The sequence below is a fragment of the Lucilia cuprina genome, chromosome 2, assembly GCF_022045245.1.
Source record: "Lucilia cuprina isolate Lc7/37 chromosome 2, ASM2204524v1, whole genome shotgun sequence".
NCBI lineage: Eukaryota > Metazoa > Arthropoda > Insecta > Diptera > Calliphoridae > Lucilia > Lucilia cuprina.
Window position 1 is genome coordinate 2,486,892 of NC_060950.1, and position 18,735 is coordinate 2,505,626.

An 18,735-nucleotide genomic window follows, 5' to 3' on the forward strand; every position below is an offset into this window, starting at 1 on the left:
TAATGAATAAATTTGAAAATAATAATGAAACATTGTTGATTTATTAAAAAAAATATATACCTATACCGCAAAAAGGAGTTTTATATTTATATGTGACGAATCTTATAAGCTCGCATTTAGCTGAAAGATATTTCGATTGGGAATTACAAAAATTTCAAAATGACTTTCATTATTTTGTCTAAAATAAAATATTTATGTAAATAATAATATATTGCTAAAATAAATATGAATATGTATTTAATATTGGTAAAAACCTTTCGTGTCTGTAATGTACTGATTTTTATAGAATTTATTTTAAATATCCAACTTTTTTTTATAAAATTAAATGAACTAAATCATGAAATAAATCATTTGTTAAAAGGTGTTGTAAATAATTGCATTTATATGTATGAATCTGTGCAGATTGTAAATTCCTCAAAAAAAGAATTTACAATTGCCAATTTTTAGGTTAACCAGCAAAACAAAAATACAAACATTTCCTCTTTAATAAAAAAAAATCATTAAAACGCGTTTATTTATTTTAGTTAAGTTTCTTTTATCAAATCAATTTACTAAAACGTCTAAAAACGATGACATTCTTACCTTGTTTATTACTTATATAGAGACCTGGCTATGATTGTGCGAACATACACACACACACGTACATACATATTTTGTTGTTTTAGGAGTAAATTCATTCATACATACTCTGTTATTCCCAAAAACACAACGCCAACAATATGATATTGTAAATATGTATGTATTAGTAACAATTACAATATACGTACATACATACTTACTCACACTAATTTAACTACAAGTCACTAAACTAAAGTGATCGTTGTTAAATGTCGGTTAAAATATCCAACAACAACAATAACATCTAGAACATAATTATTACGTCTAGCCACATAAAAAATATATACGAATTTGTTCTGTTTTGTTGTTGTTGGTGCTGCTTTTAAAACAATAATAGTTTGTTAATAAAACACGGGATAATACAAATTATTAAAACGATACTCGTACTACTACAAACCAACAATCCAACATCATCAATACTTAATTCAAATATAAAATTATACACATACATACATATGTAAAATCTATACATGGGAATATAAATAATTAAAAACATCTAGAACTCGATTTACAAGAAAATTTAAAAATTTTTGAAATTTGGCAAAAAAAAAGTTATCGGTTGTGAAATTGAAAAAAATTATTGCAAAAAAAATTTGGTCACATTTTTGAAATATGTACTTTGGTTCTGGTTGTGTTATTTTTAAAATCTTATTCATCTTTATTATGTAAGCTCCATGTTCAATATGCCCAGCCATTTGTAAGGGAGATATGTTTGTGAAATCTTAGACCTTTGTCAACCAAATTAATAGAGTTCGACCAAATATAGGATGTATGCGAATTTTTATAAAAAACGTTTTTGGACTGGCGGATGAAGATTGAAAAATTTGGTCGGAAAGTTATTAAAATGCTTCAAATTTATGAAGGATAAAAGTGTTAGTTGGTTTGTTTCTATTCTTAAACTGACGGTCTGTCGACTTTGAAAGTTATACAAATTATTTTAAACTAGTGGTGTTCGGACCGCGTTGCAGGGCCTTGATGAACATGTGAAATTTGCACACAAGAATATATACATCCCTAAAAATTTAAAATACTCAGTTTAGCGGTATAGGTTTAAATGACTGAATATGACTTCGACGCCATTTTTCGGAAACATTTAAAACTTTACAGGAACACCTCTCACGATCCGTGAAATTTATATTTGAAATTTGGTCCTATGAGGTACTGAGTTTATCAATTGCGAACAAACATAGCTACTTTATTAATATTTTATTCATGAAGATCATGTCCACTTTTGAAATATAAAAAGGATATGTCTACTGTATTAACTGTTTTTTAAACAATCACTTATAACAATTAAAAAAATTTATAAAAAATGATATTAATATCCATCCTTTAATATTTTTTGAAACAATTTTTCATTTTCGATCAAAAATTACAATAACTTAGTATTAAACCTGTACATCGAGTTAAAGGTGTTCAGAAGAAACAAAAAAAAAAACACTTAACTACTACCACCACCAACACAACCAAACGACAGATTATACTCTACACTCAAACTGTCGTTTAAATGAAATAAAAATTAACAATAACGGCTTATCTTCGTATATAAACTAAAGACATTTAAAAATCTCTTTTCATTTGAAATTTAACGTTCGTTAGGCGCGAATGTGTTTTTTCAAAAGAATATCAAAAAGAAAAACATAACGAAATCGGGGAAAAAACGAACATTTAACAGAAACAAATATTTGAAAAAAGTGCGCTCACTTTCGTTGGTGCAACCAAGAAAATAAACGCTTAGATCTGGGAAAGCAGATCAGTAAGAACTTTTTAAGGAATTTGTTGTGCAATGCATACATATGTTTATTTTTAAGTGTTTAGTGTGTTAAAACAAATATAAAATAAAGAAATTTTAATAAAAATAAATTAATTTAAAAAAATTATTTTAAAAAAATAATAAAAATCTTGAACCAAAGCGGAAGTGTAACAAATAAAACAAAACAGGAAATTTTTTTTTATTGCAAATACATAAATTTTCCCAAAATAATTGTGTAATTACAACCACAAAAAAAGTTAATTAACAATAAAGAATTTAGAGAACAAAAGAAATCCATAACAACTTTAAACATGACGCAGCAACAACCGGCCTGGGGCGTAAGCCTCTCTAAATGTAAGTTTGTTTAAAGACTTTTGAATAAACCAATTAAACACCAGATAATCTGAATTTTAAGAAACCTTTAAGTCCCGTTTAAAAATAAAATCTTTACAAATTATGGGTCGCAATTAAGCATCTGTTATTTAAAATTTAAATAAGTAACTGATATTATTTATTGTCAAATATTTATTAATAATTTGTAAAGATATTGTTGACAATACATTTACATATAAAAAATTGTGCTAATTTTATTTTTAAATAAACACATATTTCCGTTAAGTTTGTAAATTATATTAAGAACTTATTTAAAGTTTAAAATTTTTTGACGTCATTAAAGTAATTGTTATAAATGTAAATTTTAAAGTTTTTTATAGTTTTTTTTTTATATTAAAGAATTTTTTATAAATTTAACACTTGTTAGCGAAAATGTTTAATAAATATTATTAAAATAACTCAATTCCGAATAATTAATATCAACCCAATGTCGATGCCGATTTGTTTATATCATTTTATTGCTTTTTTTATAAAATTTCAAATATTATTTTTAACCTTTAAACTTGTTATAAATTCCTCTACATTTGTTTCACGAATATAAGTTACTTATTCGTTACTAAATTGACAATTACAGTTTCAATACTATTTCTAATGAAATCGCTAAAATCTATAGATTTCATTGAAAGTTCACCTATATATGAGGTTTCTCCAATAAAAAACCCAAATATCATTAGAATTATATATTTAAAAGATAATTAATTAAAAAGATGCCTTATTAATTAGATAATACAATACAAAAGAAGAAATTATATTATTTAATATGCAATAATTTTTGTCATCTTTTTTTCTTTGCTAAAACATGTTTAATAAAAAGTGTGGTCTGCAAAGATCTTGAATTTATAACGAAATTAATAATGACGTTTCTGTATCTGTCTCAAATTAAAAAAATCAAGAATGTTATAAAATTCAAACAAATATTTAAAATATTGCACGAGTATGTATTTGAAAACGATTGTCATTGAAATGTTTAAGTTTGAATTTGTTATTTAACAATTATATAAATAATACAATGTGCGAATTGGAACGAAATGACAAAAAAAAGTTGGTAGTGTGTTGAACCATTTAATGACCCAACAAAAAATTTAAATTAACTTCCGATTAATGTGCATAGAATTGTTATTATTTTTGTTATTATTACTTTTGGATAACAATCATTCATACTTATAATTTGTGTTTAAAATTGAACTTTAAGTTGAACTTTAAATGTAATTATACATAAAACGTGTTTAACATAAAAAATCAGATTAAAATTTTAATAAATTTGTGTTGAATACAAACATACATACATATGTTTGGGTGTATGAATATTTATGTTTTATAGTTAAAAAAGAATATCTTATTAATATGCTTGACACTTGTTTCAGACAAACGACTCATATGGTGGATATGATCTGCATACACATAAAATTGTCAGACGGACAGATCGAGACATACCTGTAGACTGATTCATTTGTATCGGATAGTATTTATATGTCTGCACTTGCACGTACGATTTTAGACAATATTAATTGATATAATAACAGATTCACAATTTTAACAAAATCTCTATAGATTTTTTTATAATACAAGATTTTTGCAACTATTTTTACTAAGTTGTGTGAAAATATAGGTCAAGGTATATTTCAATTTCTACTATAACGTTTAAAATATAATTAGGTATCCATGCGTGAAAAAATACTACAACAATTTATAGCGTTTTAATTTTTATTCTCAAACAACTGCGATTTTAAAGTTTCATTTAAATTTTCTAATTTATACTAATTCGTTTTATTTAGTTCAGCAAATATTGTCAATTGATCCTCTCGTAGGATTTTGTTGAAAAGCCCTTCGTATCATATCAAACAAGCAGTTACAGAACTAGTTAGTTTTTCTTATCACATGGACATAGGGACACAATCTTATTCCCTGTTTAACACGATAAATAAATCGATAAAAATTAACGGTACATTGGGAAAATGGCGATTAAATTGTTTAAATTTATAAAGGAGTTTTTATACTCTACATATTTCCAAATGTAGGTTTAAATTAAAACTTTTCGAAAGCAATTGTGGTAAAAATATGGAATCATAAAATTTGTGATACTTTGGACTTTACCTTTTCAATGTCAAGGGAATGAAGTTTAGAATAAAGTCATGTCATGTTAAATCGCAAAAAATTTCAAAAACATAAATAAGAAAAAATAAACATAACAATTAAGATAAATTTTACTCGATCACTAATGTAATTATTAGGTCCTTGAAATAATATTGTTATTTCGTAGACATATAAATATCATTATTAATAAAAATTAGTTTAATGTTATATTTAAGACCATTGAAATATAGAATTATTAGAAATGAAAGTCTTAATTATATTAATGATAAGCAAGAATTCAAATTTAATGTGAAATTAAATATTATTTTTTTCGTACTCTTCCTATAAGAGGCGTAAAGTCCCATTCTCAAGATTTATTTTCAGAAATAAATCAAAAGCGCTAACTCATTCAATATTATTAAAAGTAAAATTAATCTAAAAAATAAGTCTAAAATGATTGATAATTGCAATTTAAGAAGTTTAATATAATATATTTTTCAGAATTTACACTTCATTAAACTGTTTAAATATTTAAATTTTTTCACCATTACAGACACGAAATTCCAAGAACTTAAAAGTTCTCATTATTGTAAATGTTTACTTTAAACAAAAAGTTTAAATTTGACTTAACTTCTTTGAAGTTTCAATTGTGATCATTATATTGCCGGCAGCGAACATAAAAAAATAAAAATAATTTTTAACAGGGGAAATACCCACGAAATCTTTTTTTAAGGTTAAACAAAAATGTTATCTAAATAGACGTGATTAAAATTTTTAAAAGAAAATCATTACATTAGTATTTAAATAATTAGTTTGTATTTTATTTAATTAACGAATTAAACAAATTGTCGTAATGTATTTAATCTAAAATTAATCTTTTAGAATAAAGTTATCTGCAATTTTTTATCAATACAGAGAACGTATTAGCGGTTTGGCTAATACGTTCTCAAGGATACTTTTATTTATTAACAAGCACGTTTCTCTGTGTTTAAATTTATTGAAGTATTATTATTTATGGCTTTTTAGAGAAAAATAAAATTAGACACAATAACAATTTATTCAAGTGCAAATAATTAAATTTAAATTACTGTTCACACGGCGGTAACTTTTTTATGTGTAATTTTGAAAAGTTTTCCAATACGCTTTAGCAGGCATTATGTGTGGTAATTTAAATTTATTATATTTGTTTTTTAAATAATATTTATTGTTGTTTTCACAAATAATAAATATTGGTCATAAACAGTATTTTTTGAAAAGTTTTCATTTAATTTATGTTTATACACACTTTGAATTGGAAAATTATCTGGAAATTATGCAGCTACGATGACTCTATAGATTTTAAAATATTTTAAAGATGATTATTAACCCTACTTTAGGATATATAGATGTTGTTGAGTAAAATTAATATGTTTCCTTTTTTGAAAGTGTTAGATTAAAATTGACATTTAACCTTGAAGAAGGTAGAAAGGTTTTCCTCTTATAAAGTTTTTGAATTTAAACTTGACTTCTCTGCATCCCAATGAGACAGTAGTGGAACTAGTGTAACAGTTCTTATTATTGAATCCAGATATTATTAATATCTGGATTTTAACTGTTAGAATTGTCCTCAATATATTCTTTCTGCAAGGATTTAAGTTAAACGTATGTATATCAAAATAAATCTCTTAAAATGTTTCTTCTTTGAGGTTTAAGTTCAATTTGGTTAGGTTTTATGGATATTATTTTTTCTAATTTCCTTGAAAACATTGCAAGTATACAAAGATGTATCTAACAGAGTTGGAAAATTTCATTCCTTAAAATAGCAATTTAATAATATAATAACTGCAATACAATCTATGTTTTTTTAACAGGAATTTAAAAGAGTTAATTATTGAATTAAATTAAACAATTAGTTTATGAAGGAATTAAATTTTTAGATGTTTGCTGTCAAAATTTAAAAATTTTATTTAAAGTTTTTATAATCAATGGCAGATTCAAAATATAATAACAATATTTTACCAAAAAGCATTTTTTACCATGACTTGTGACTTTTTAGACTACATTATTTTAAATATCTGCTTATTTATTAATGAGTTTGCATAATATCTATCTTTTAAGTTTATTTACTTGGAGATATTCTCTGTGGTTTTAAAGATTGCCGTTGGAAATCTACAGCAGAGCTTTTTAATTATGTTTGTTAAATTTAATTCTTAATCAGATAACAAATTTACTTTACGCAAATGAAATAAAAGTACATTTAAAAATTATGAAAATAAAACAATTGATTGATTATCATTTCTTTGAAATATGAATACAACAGCAAATAGCAACATTTAAACTAATTTACTAACTATTATAAAAACTATATGACATGTTTCTGATATGATAATTTATTAGCTATTAAATTAACACAATGACCATAATTGGTCCTAATAAACTGTTTAGTTTTTTTCACATTTTTTTATCAGTTTTAGCTTTAAATATTTTGCCTGGTAATAAGTAAAAAATAAATAAATAAAAGTGATATTTTATAGTACAATTTAATACATTATTAAGTCACTTGATCACTTAATTAAACGCTCTTTAAAAATAAAAACAAGAATATAATAAAATGTTTTATTGCCTTTTGATTAAATTATAATTTATAATTAGTAATTATTTCTATTGCACTTGAGCAGTCTTAACACATCGTATTTAATACGGAGCATGTGCTGCTATAAGAAAATACAAATTGTTTCCGCAAAAATGTAGGTGATAATTAAAATTTTGACATTCGGTTCCAAAAAAGATTAGATGTCTGGTAATGCAAATATTTTTAATATTATTATAGAAATTTAATAAAATTAAATAATAATTTCTGCATGTCATTTGTTCATAGTGATATTCAAACAGGTGGCATATTATCACCACTGGAATGAGTATGCTAAATCAATTTTCATCGATTGATTAAGTTGTTTTATTTAACAAATGCGTTACTCCCTTATTCATAAACAATATTTTGTTTATACAACTAAACTTCCTTACAAAATTGGAATTATAGAAAATTTGAGATCCATAGTTTTTAAACTGTAAATATATGTTAAAGTTTATAAAAATATTTGTTTTATGGATAACTTTCAATAGGACAATAATTTTCTAAAAAATACTCAACTAAAATTTTAGACAATCAATATTCCATCAAAAACTGTTAAGACGATCAGTTTCTATAGAAAAATTTTGGAAGATCAGGATTTTTACAGAATACATTAAAGACGATCACTTTTTTTATAGAACATTTTAAGAACGACCAGTTTCCATTTGAAACTGTTAAGACGATTAGTATCTTTAGAAAATTTTAAGGCGATCAGCTTCAATAGGACGATCAGTTTTCTACAGAAAGCTTTTAGGACGATTACTTTCTATAGAAAAACTGTGGAAGATCAGTTTTTTTACATAAAACATTAAGGACGATCAGTTTTTTATAAAAAACTTTAAGGACGACCAGTTTTCTATAGATATCTTTTAAATTTCCTATAAAAAAGACTTAAGACGATCATATTTTATATAAAATATTTAAGGCGATCAATTTTCTATAGATACATTTTATAACGACTAGATTTATATAGAAACATTTTTAGAAGATCAGTTTTAGTACGATCATTTTCCCTTCAGTCTTTAACAAAAAAAATAAATCTCATTAGTATACAATAGAAAGCCTTAAAGACAATCAGTTTTCTATAGACAACTTTTAGGATGTTTCTATAGAAAAATTTTCATATGATCTGTTTCTTATAGAAACTTATTGTCCGTTTTTATATAAAACTTTTAAAACGATAATATTTCTATAGAAAAGTTTAAAGATATTTTAACTCAAAACCAAAGTACTTTCTAGGTTTCAAAATAAAAACCCTATATTTCCCTTTTAATTTATTAAATTTTAGACAATATCAAATTTGTTTTTAATGTAATTAAACTCAATTTCATAATTATTTAGAAAAATAATTCAAATAGAAACATTATAAACATTATAAAAAATGTATTAACAGCAGGTGTTTTATTGTTTAAAATACATGCAATTGTTTTAAAATATTTTTTACTTTGAAATTTCAAACAATTTAATTTCATTGGCAAATTGCATTTTATAAGGGCACGTGAATTTAATATTTATTTAATTTTTATGGTACACATAGAAGCAGAGTATAATATTTTTCAAATTTTGTTTTATTATTTAAATTTATCAGAAAATAAACTGGATTCCTTAAATATGTACATGTCGCATGTCATTTATTATAAAAGCAACAGAATCATTTAATTTTAATGATAAGAAGTTCTGTTTATTTGTTTTTTTTTTATATACTCTTCATAAAAAATGTCTTGCACACAGTTCAAATACTCGTAATTGTTTTAAAATAATTTCCTGATAGTATATCTTGTTTCATAAAATCATCATAATTTAATTAAGTTGTTAAACTTTTATTTATTAAGTCGTAGATCGTTTTTATTGCAATTGTTTTTCACATATTACTGGAAAACAGCCTTTGACTAACTAACAACGAGCCAAATTAACTAATTTAATTGGTTAAAATGGGTTTATTTAATTTTACCTTCAAAAAGGTGTTTTACCTTTTTTCTAAAAAATTTAGCTTTTTTTTGTTAATAATATTTTATAGCCACAAACTAATTGTATAAATCAAACTTATTATTAAATGCAATGAATTTTAATAAGCTTGTGGTAACTAGTCATTACTTGTAGTATTGTAATTTATTAATGTTAAACAACATTTATAAAAAAAATATATTTATTAAAAATTTTTCACATTTTATTTTCTTATAAAAATAATTTTTTAAATTACTGGAAAGAATTTTTAATGGCAATGACTAATCGCATTAAAATAACATAGAAAATATAAAATAAAAGTTTAGCATAATTTATTTTAATTTATAGAACTCTAGAAAATTGTTTATTTTCATAACAGTTTGTCTTGTACCTTAACTTTCCAAAAAGTACTTTACATCCCAGTTAATGATCATAGATGAATTTCTAGCAAATAAACAATTTGTTAACTTGATAATGAATATTTAATATTTTACGATAAATACTTGATAAATATTTAAAATATTGTTGACAAATTTATTAAATGTAAAAATAATAATAATATTAGTTAATAATTTACTTCATTCATGCAACAGTAAAAATACAAGGAAATTAATGCTAATTGATTGTTGACATGAAAATACTTAATGTTTTTTTAGATTTTATTGATTTTACTTTAATTTAACACTATCTAATTTATTCTCTATGTCTCTCTCTCTTAATAGATTTTGTTATACCTCAACGTGTGATATTGGCTATAATGGGTTTTTTGGCCATTTTAAATGCTTATACAATGCGTATCAGTTTATCGATTGCCATCACTGAATTGGTAGTAAAGAAGAATCACTCTGAAGGTGGAGATACTGCAGTTTGTCCCGCTGACAATTTGGATTCTGAGTCATCGGTAAGTAAGGGTTTTCACAAATTATTAAGTTATTTTATTAAGTCAAAGTGTTTAAATCTTTTATATTTTTGATTTGTAGAACTTCTTTTTAATAATTTTCTTCTGTTTCACGTTTATTTTAGAGCGGCGGTAGCTATGAATGGTCTGAAGAGTTACAGGGTTTAATTTTGTCATCCTTTTATATTGGTTACATTGTTACCCATATACCCGGCGGTTTATTGGCCGAAAAATTCGGTGGCAAATGGACTTTGGGTTTAGGTATCCTCTCCACTGCTTTTTTCACACTCATCACCCCAGTTGCCATTACTGAGGGAGGTTCCACCGCATTGATTATTGTTCGTATCTTGATGGGTTTGGGTGAAGGTACCACATTCCCTGCCCTAAGTGTTTTACTTTCTCAATGGGTTCCCATCAAGGAACGTGGCAAATTGGGCGCTCTTGTTTTAGGTGGTGGTCAAGTCGGTACTATTTTGGGCAATTCGTTATCGGGTGTTTTACTCGATGCTTATGATTGGCCCGTGGTATTCTATCTTTTCGGTGGCTTGGGTATTGTTTGGTTCATATTTTTCGTAAGTTTTTTATATTTCTAAAACAGATTGCAGATCATTTACTAAATTACTTTTATTTTTTAGTGCTTCCTGTGCTTTAGTGATCCTGCTTCTCATCCCTACATTAAGCCCAGTGAACGTGAATATTTGGAACGTGAAATGGGTTCAATTGTACGCAATGAGAATTTACCGCCTACACCTTGGAAAGCCATTTTAACTAGCATGCCTATGATTGCTTTAGTTTGTGCTCAAATTGGTCACGATTGGGGCTTCTATATTATGGTTACTGATTTACCCAAATACATGTCCGATGTCATGCAGTTCTCTATTAAGGCAAATGGTTTGTACTCCTCATTGCCCTATGTCATGATGTGGATATTTTCGATTTCTTCTGGTTTCGTTGGTGATTGGTTAATGACTAGAGGCATTTTGAATATCACCAATACACGTAAATTAATGACAGGAATTGGTAAGTAATTAGATCGGACGTTAACTAGTTAATACTTACCAAATTGTTTAACACTGTCATATGTTTTCACTTTTATATTACAGCTGCCTTTGGTCCTGCTATTTTCATGGTGGCCGCTTCTTATGCCGGTTGTGATCGTGTTGCCGTTGTTGTGTTGTTCACTATTTGCATGGGTCTGATGGGTGCTTTCTACGCAGGCATGAAATTAAGTCCTCTTGATATGAGTCCCAATTATGCTGGTACCTTGATGGCCATTACAAATGGTATTGGTGCCATAACAGGAGTAATTACACCATATTTAGTGGGTGTAATGACACCTAATGTAAGTAAAAGATCTTAATGATATTTTCCAAATTTGTAGTTAAAATTACTTATAAAATAATTTTCATTATTAGGCCACTTTATTGGAATGGCGTTTGGTATTCTGGGTGGCCTTTGCCGTCCTTGTTATTACTGCCATTATCTACAGCATATGGGCTTCTGGTGAGGTTCAACCCTACAATGATCCCCAACCCAAGCATAAGGACTTTGAAGCCGAGGAACGTGCCGAAAAACAAAGAAAAGAGAAAATCTAAGACTGTTTTACATACAGTAGGCTGCAAACATTTAGTTAAAAGTTAAGTTTTCTTTATTTGTTAGAAAAACACTAAACTTTATGAATTTTGTAAATATCAGGAAAAAAAATAGTAAGAATGAACAACTCTATTACATATTTTAGAAACGGTACCAAATTTGTATTAAAGCGAACGAGATAAAAAATTACAGCAAAAATTTTAATTAACAGTATTTATTTTTCACTGTAATTCTGATATCATTATTATGAAGAAAAAAATTGCAACTAAAACTTTAAAGTTACTTATGGACTCTAATATTAAGTAAAACAAAAGTGCCTTTAAAAGAATACGAAATTTTTTATGTAATTTTTTTTAGAAATGCTGTCTAAATAGTATTTAAATGTATTAATTAATTCATAAGATTAGTTGTAAGAAAATTAGAGTAATAATATTAAAACTCATTGCAAAAACTGGGTAAAAACAATGTCAAAACATCTGGTTTGAACGATTATAATAATGACAATGAACCCAATTCCGCAAAAACTTCCACAATTTAATTTTTTTTAATATATCTTCAATATATTTATACCTACATTCGTACATATATGTTTAACAATTTGTTAAAAATGTTTCAAACCCTTATTTACACAGATCCAATTCGGAACTAATGTTCAAACCAGTTGAATTGAAAATAATGCTGATTTAAATACAGTAAATATATGTGATATTCTTTTTTAGCATAATTTACTAAAAAATATGTTAAATTACTAAATATTATATGTAAATTTTACAATTTAATTTTAAATTGTTTTAAATTCAATTAAAATAACAATTATGTATTTACAGCATTTAAAAATTAAAAATAACTGCTCTAAATCATTTACACACTCTGCCTTTCCATATCACTTTTTCAAATGCGAATTTATTGTAATAATTAATTAATTTAATAGTCATATACTATATTAACTAACTACTAAAAGCAGAAGTTTTATTATTGTAAAATTCGATTTAGAATAAAATTTAAGGTTCCTCCATTTTGTTAAATAAATAAATTTTATTAAATATATTTAAATAATGTTTCATTTTTGACGAGTAAAACTTCTGGGAAATACTCTAACATCCTCCTCACAAAACTATTAGGAATCTCAATAAAATTTTTTCGCAGCTGTAGGAAAAAAATATATCATCAAATGAGTTGAGATTTGTAAGACTTGGCAATGTCAAGTCTTACAAATTTCAACAATACAATGGTACATTAATTGTCCATCTTTTTTTTGTGTTGTCCTATATCCACATATTAGATGGACTTTTGCTACTTGATGCTAGTGCCTTACTATGGTGTAATCGTTTTGTATGTTCATAATTAAAATCATGATTTCTTGACAATATCTATTTTTATACCCACCATCAAAAATATGAGGGGTGTATTGATTTTGTCATTCCGTTTGTAACACATCGAAATATTGATCATAGACCCACAAAAGTATATACATTGGGTGTCCTTATTATTAGCCATGTTTCTCTGTTGATAGAGTCCGAGAGTTGGAATAGAGCTAGAGAGTTGAAATTTTCCACAAACATTTCTGTATTATAGGAAAAGTTTGTTTGGTATTGATAATAGGCAATATTGGACCACGTTTTCGCAAAGCCCTCATACAAATGGCTTCCCGAAATACAGCTTCATAACTATTTTAAGTAATAATTATTTTAAAAATAGCAACAAAATTCGATCAGAAAATTAATTTAACGTACATTTCTGTGCGTTTATAGGGTGTGTATAAAAGTTCGGAATAGTCGAATATAACACTCATACTTGTTAGATCTTATTTTGTTTTGGTAATCACGACCTAAATTACTATATTAAGTCATCTGAAAAAGTCTATCTTCAAGAATAAATTTTGTAACCAAACTCTGAAGGTTTACTTACTTGTTCTCGATCTTGGTGATCGATATTATCATATCCACATATGTGGGCTTAATATCTGTCACAATGTTCGAAATTTGCTAAATGCATGCAGTGTAATGGTAGAACTAATTTAGCATCAATTTATAACTGTTCTATGGACTAAATAGGTACTAATTATGCTGGTATAATACTAACTGCTCTGGATACAAGTCCCAAATATGCAGGAACTATAATGAATCGGTAAGCTAGATTCCTTCTTTATTTTTGATATAAAAAATTGATTTTAAATTTTTATTTGTTAAAAAAAATAAGTTTTTAAATTTTATTCTATAAATGTTAGAAATCACTGCAAAATTATACTTTTACTGCAAATTTGTAAATAAATTTTTAATCGAATTTTTTAAGTATTATGACGGATGTCACAGTTTTTATACAACAAACGCAACCGGAATGGGGAGTTAAGCTATCAAAATGTAAGCGTGGAATTCATTGATAAATTAAAAACATTTCTTTATTATTTGCGCTCGAAATAGTTATATTTATACCACAACGAGTAATACTAGCTCTTATGGGATTCTTTGCTGTAGTAAATGCCTACACAATGCGAATTTGTTTATCTATGGTAATTCCAGCTTTGGTTTTACCCCGCAATTATAGCGATGAAAAGGTTTCTGAAACACATTGTCCTGTGTCGGAAGATATCTTTGCAAATGATGAGATTGTAAGATATGAAAATATTATATCCGTAAAAAATGTGCACATATTTTTAAATAAAATTACTTTTGCAGTCTCTTTCTGGTACTCATGATTGGTCTCAGGCAATGCAGGGATTTATTTTAAGTTCTTTTTATATTGGCTACTTGATCACGCATGTACCCGGGGGTGAGTTGGCGAAAGTTTTCGGAGCCAAATGGGTTTTGAGTTTGGGTCTTCTTTCTACTGCCATTTGCACTTTATTAACTCCTTTGGCCATTGACTTTACGGGTCATATTGGTTTAATTGTTATACGTATTCTAATGGGCTTGGGAGAAGGAACTACATTTCCGGCTTTAAGTGCTTTAATAGCTCATTGGGTGCCGAAAAATGAGAGAGGAGTAATGGGTGCAGTAATTCTAGGTGGTGGTCAAATGGGTACAATTATAGGAAATGTTATGTCTGGATTTCTTTTGGCCAGGAGTGGTTGGCCTGCCGTATTTTATGCCTTTGGCTGTCTAGCGATTTTGTGGTTTATATTCTTTGTAAGTTTAATTTATATAAAGTGTTTCTTATTAAATAATTTGGTAAAATTTTCCTAGTCCTTGTTTTGCTTTAGTGACCCTGCCTCACATCCCTATATAAAATCCAGTGAAAAGGAATATTTAACACAAGAATTGGGATCTATTACACGTAGAAGAGATTTAGGTGCAACTCCCTGGAAAGAAATTTTTCTCAGCATGCCAATGTATGCCCTGCTAGTTGCTCAAGTCGGTCACGATTGGGCATTTTATATACTTGTTACCGACCTGCCGAAATATCTAAACGATGTCATGCAAATACCCATCAAAAAGAATGCTCTCTACTCCTCATTACCTTTCGCTCTTATGTGGGTTGTTTCGATAATTGCAGGAATTTTGGCAGACTTTTTAATAAAACATGAAGTTTTATCTATAACGGTAGTAAGAAAAATTATGACTACCGTCGCAGCCCTTGGTCCTACACTTTTCGCAATTCTAGCTTCATATGCCGGCTGTAATGAGTGGGAAGTTATAATATACTTTTGTTTGTGTTTAGGTACAATGGGTTTCTATTATGGCGGTGTAAGGCTTACGCCAAATGACTTGAGTCCAAATTACGCTGGAACTCTGATGGCTATAACAAATGGTTTTGGATCGTTTGCAGGAATTTTAGCGCCATATTCTGTAGGTTTAATGACACCAAATGTAAGTTTTTAATTGAATAGATAAGTTTGCGAAAATTTAATTTTGAATTATGATTATTTACAGACAAGTATACAGGAATGGCGACTAGTATTTTGGGTTGGTGGATTTATACTTTCATCAAGCGCAGTATTTTATTGCATATGGGCAAGTGGCGATACTCAATCATGGAATGAACCTAGTCCAAAGAAGGGTGTGGAAAAGGAATAACTTATAAAATTTATTTTAATAATATGAAATTTTGAATGTGTTTTGTATTCAATTAATAAATCTATTGTTAATGAAAAATTGACGATGGCTCAAAGTTATTATTTAGAGGCCTTTAAAATTTGTCAAATTTCATCGTCATGTTGTCATTTTAAAGCCAAACAATTTTTTACCCCCATATGAGGCCAGTAAAAATTATGAACATTTATTCAAATTCTGTTTGAATTCATTCAATGAAAATTAATTTGTGGTCACTAAAATTCGACGATTTTTTTTCTATTTAAATTATAAAAAAATATTTCCTGTTTTATTTTTCAAATAAAACCAATTAAATGCATTAAGGTAACCCAAAATGATAACTTTTTAAAATATGTGAAACATTGTGTGGATTTTACAACCTTATTTACCTTTTTAGTAATAATGAAACGGAAATTAAAATAATCAAACGTAAAAAATAAGACAGTTTTTTACATCAAATTTTGTAAAAATTTTAGATTAATATATTCCAAATTCTTAAGTATTATGGCTGTCTCGTCACTTTATATTCAAAAACCGCAACCGGAATGGGGTGTTAAGCTATCAAAATGTAAGTTTGAAACAAATTTTCAAGTTTTCCGCCTTTTTACATTAATGCGCATGAAATAGTTATATTTATACCTCAACGAATAATACTGGCTCTTATGGGATTCTTTGCCGTAGTAAATGCCTATACAATGTGAATTTGTTTATCCATGGTTATTCCAGCATTGGTTTTACCTCGCAATTATAGCGATGAAAAGGTTTCTGAAACTCATTGTCCTGTGTCGGAGGAGCTATTTGAAGATGATGGGAATGTAATAGATTATTAATAATGGAACTCGGTTTTTATAATAAAATTACTTTTTTAGCCTCTTTCCGGAACTTATGACTGGTCACAACCAATGCAGGGATTTATTTTAAGTTCCTTTTATATTGGTTATCTGATCACCCATGTCCCCGGAGGGGAGTTAGCAAAAAAATTCGGTGCCAAATGGGTTTTAAGTTTGGGTATTCTATTCACGGCCATCTGCACGCTACTAACACCTTTAGCAATTGAATATACTGGTCATGTTGGTTTAATTGTTATGCGTATTCTAATGGGATTGGGAGAGGGAACAACATTTCCGACTTTAAGTGCTTTAATAGCTCATTGGGTGTCAAAAAATGAAAGAGGAGCAATTGGCTCTTTAATTTTAGGTGCTGGACCAATGGGTACAATTATCGGCAATCTATTGTCTGGATTTCTTTTAGCCAGAAGTAGTTGGCCTGTGGTATTTTATACCTTTGGTTTTCTAGCGGTATTGTGGTTTATATTCTTTGTAAGAAAACTATAAAATTGAAAATTGTTCATTAATTAATAATTTGATAAAATTTTCCAAGTCCTTGTTTTGCTTTAGTGACTCTGCCTCACATCCCTTTATTAAATCCAGCGAAAAGGAATATTTAACACATGAATTGGGATCTATTACACGCAGACGAGATCTAGGTGCAACTCCCTGGAAAGAAATTTTTCTCAGCATGCCAATGTATGCCCTACTAGTTGCTCAAGTCGGCCACGATTGGGCATTTTATATACTCGTTACAGATTTGCCAAAATACCTAAATGATGTCATGCAAATACCCATTAAGAAGAATGCAATCTACTCCTCACTGCCTTTCGCTATAATGTGGATTGTTTCGATAATTGCAGGAATTTTGGCAGACTTTTTAATAAAACATGAATTTTTACCTCTCACGGCAGTAAGAAAACTTATGACTTTCATCGCAGCCTTTGGTCCTACACTATTTGCAATTCTAGCTTCATATGCCGGTTGTAATGAGTTGGAAGTTATAACATATTTTTGCTTGTGTTTAGGTATAATGGGTTTCTATTTTGGAGGTGGCAGGTTAACTCCAAATGACCTGAGTTCAAACTACGCTGGAACGCTAATGGCTATAACGAATGGTTTTGGGTCATTTGCGGGAATTTTAGCACCATATTCTGTAGGTTTAATGACACCAAATGTAAGTGCATAAAAGAGATGTGATTGCGTAGAATGTTTTTATATGAAAAAGGTATTATTTTCAGACAACTATTCAGGAGTGGCGACTTGTTTTTTGGGTTGCCGGTTTTATACTTTCAGCATCTGCTATATTTTATTGTGTATGGGTAACTGGTGAAACTCAATCATGGAATGAACCGAGTCCAAAAAAGTATGTGGAAAAAGAATAAAATTACAATGAATTTTCGTATTTAAAGTTTTGTGCGAGTTTTTTGTAGTTATAAATAAATATTGTAGCTTTATAAAAAATTAAATGAGATATTGGTTTAGGTATTTGGGAAAATCTGCATTTGCAAAGAAAGATTCAAAAATATTTTTGTTTTTCAGATTACTTTACAAAAAATTCTAAATTATTCTTCAATGCTTAATATTTAGCATCCAAAAATAGAAATATAAACAAATAAATGAATACTATTTTAATAATATAATAATAATTATATTTTTATTATAATTAATTTGAATTATTTGGTTATTTTGGTCTAATTTTTTTAACAATATTTTGTATTTAATTTGTAGATATTTTGTTGCATATTTTACAGAACTTTGAAAAATAAAAATGCAAATAGTTAAAAACGAAATATTAAATAAAAATATAAAAAATTGGCGGGTTATATGTTTGTTTAAAGAAAAGGTCGAAGAATATTAATGAAAATAAAAAACTTAAGTTTCAAAATTTAATTGCAGTATTCAAAAATTAAAAAAATTTCATAAAAAATACAATATAATACAATGCATAATAAATGATTGTAAATGTTTTTAAAGTTATAAAACTATTTTTACTT

General features: G+C 27.2%; 3 protein-coding genes across 4 annotated transcripts; all 3 read left to right on the forward strand.

Moving 5' to 3' along the window:
- The first annotated feature begins 2,047 nt into the window (after nt 1-2,047).
- Nucleotides 2,048-12,930, forward strand: LOC111690335 (putative inorganic phosphate cotransporter). The gene is made up of 6 exons (XM_023452805.2): nt 2,048-2,725; nt 10,115-10,293; nt 10,416-10,862; nt 10,926-11,310; nt 11,394-11,632; nt 11,706-12,930. The coding sequence occupies exons 1-6, from the start codon at nt 2,683-2,685 to the stop codon at nt 11,883-11,885; spliced, it is 1,473 nt and encodes a 490-aa protein (XP_023308573.1). The 5' UTR covers nt 2,048-2,682; the 3' UTR covers nt 11,886-12,930.
- Nucleotides 12,931-14,080: 1,150 nt separating this feature from the next.
- Nucleotides 14,081-15,976, forward strand: LOC111690346 (putative inorganic phosphate cotransporter). Its single transcript, XM_023452816.2, has 5 exons — nt 14,081-14,243; nt 14,304-14,491; nt 14,559-15,008; nt 15,066-15,689; nt 15,753-15,976. The coding sequence occupies exons 1-5, from the start codon at nt 14,180-14,182 to the stop codon at nt 15,894-15,896; spliced, it is 1,470 nt and encodes a 489-aa protein (XP_023308584.2). The 5' UTR covers nt 14,081-14,179; the 3' UTR covers nt 15,897-15,976.
- A 346-nt stretch (nt 15,977-16,322) lies between these two features.
- LOC111690345 (putative inorganic phosphate cotransporter) lies at nt 16,323-18,304 on the forward strand. 2 transcript variants are annotated; one of them, XM_023452815.2, is made up of 5 exons: nt 16,323-16,479; nt 16,539-16,726; nt 16,781-17,230; nt 17,292-17,915; nt 17,980-18,304. In XM_023452815.2, the coding sequence occupies exons 2-5, from the start codon at nt 16,625-16,627 to the stop codon at nt 18,121-18,123; spliced, it is 1,320 nt and encodes a 439-aa protein (XP_023308583.2). In that variant the 5' UTR covers nt 16,323-16,479; nt 16,539-16,624; the 3' UTR covers nt 18,124-18,304. The 2 variants fall into 2 exon arrangements, with proteins under 2 accessions (XP_023308583.2, XP_046806073.1); XM_046950117.1 differs by lacking the exon at nt 17,980-18,304 and having other exon boundaries at nt 16,324-16,479; nt 17,292-17,651; nt 17,710-17,881.
- The last annotated feature ends 431 nt before the right edge of the window (nt 18,305-18,735 follow it).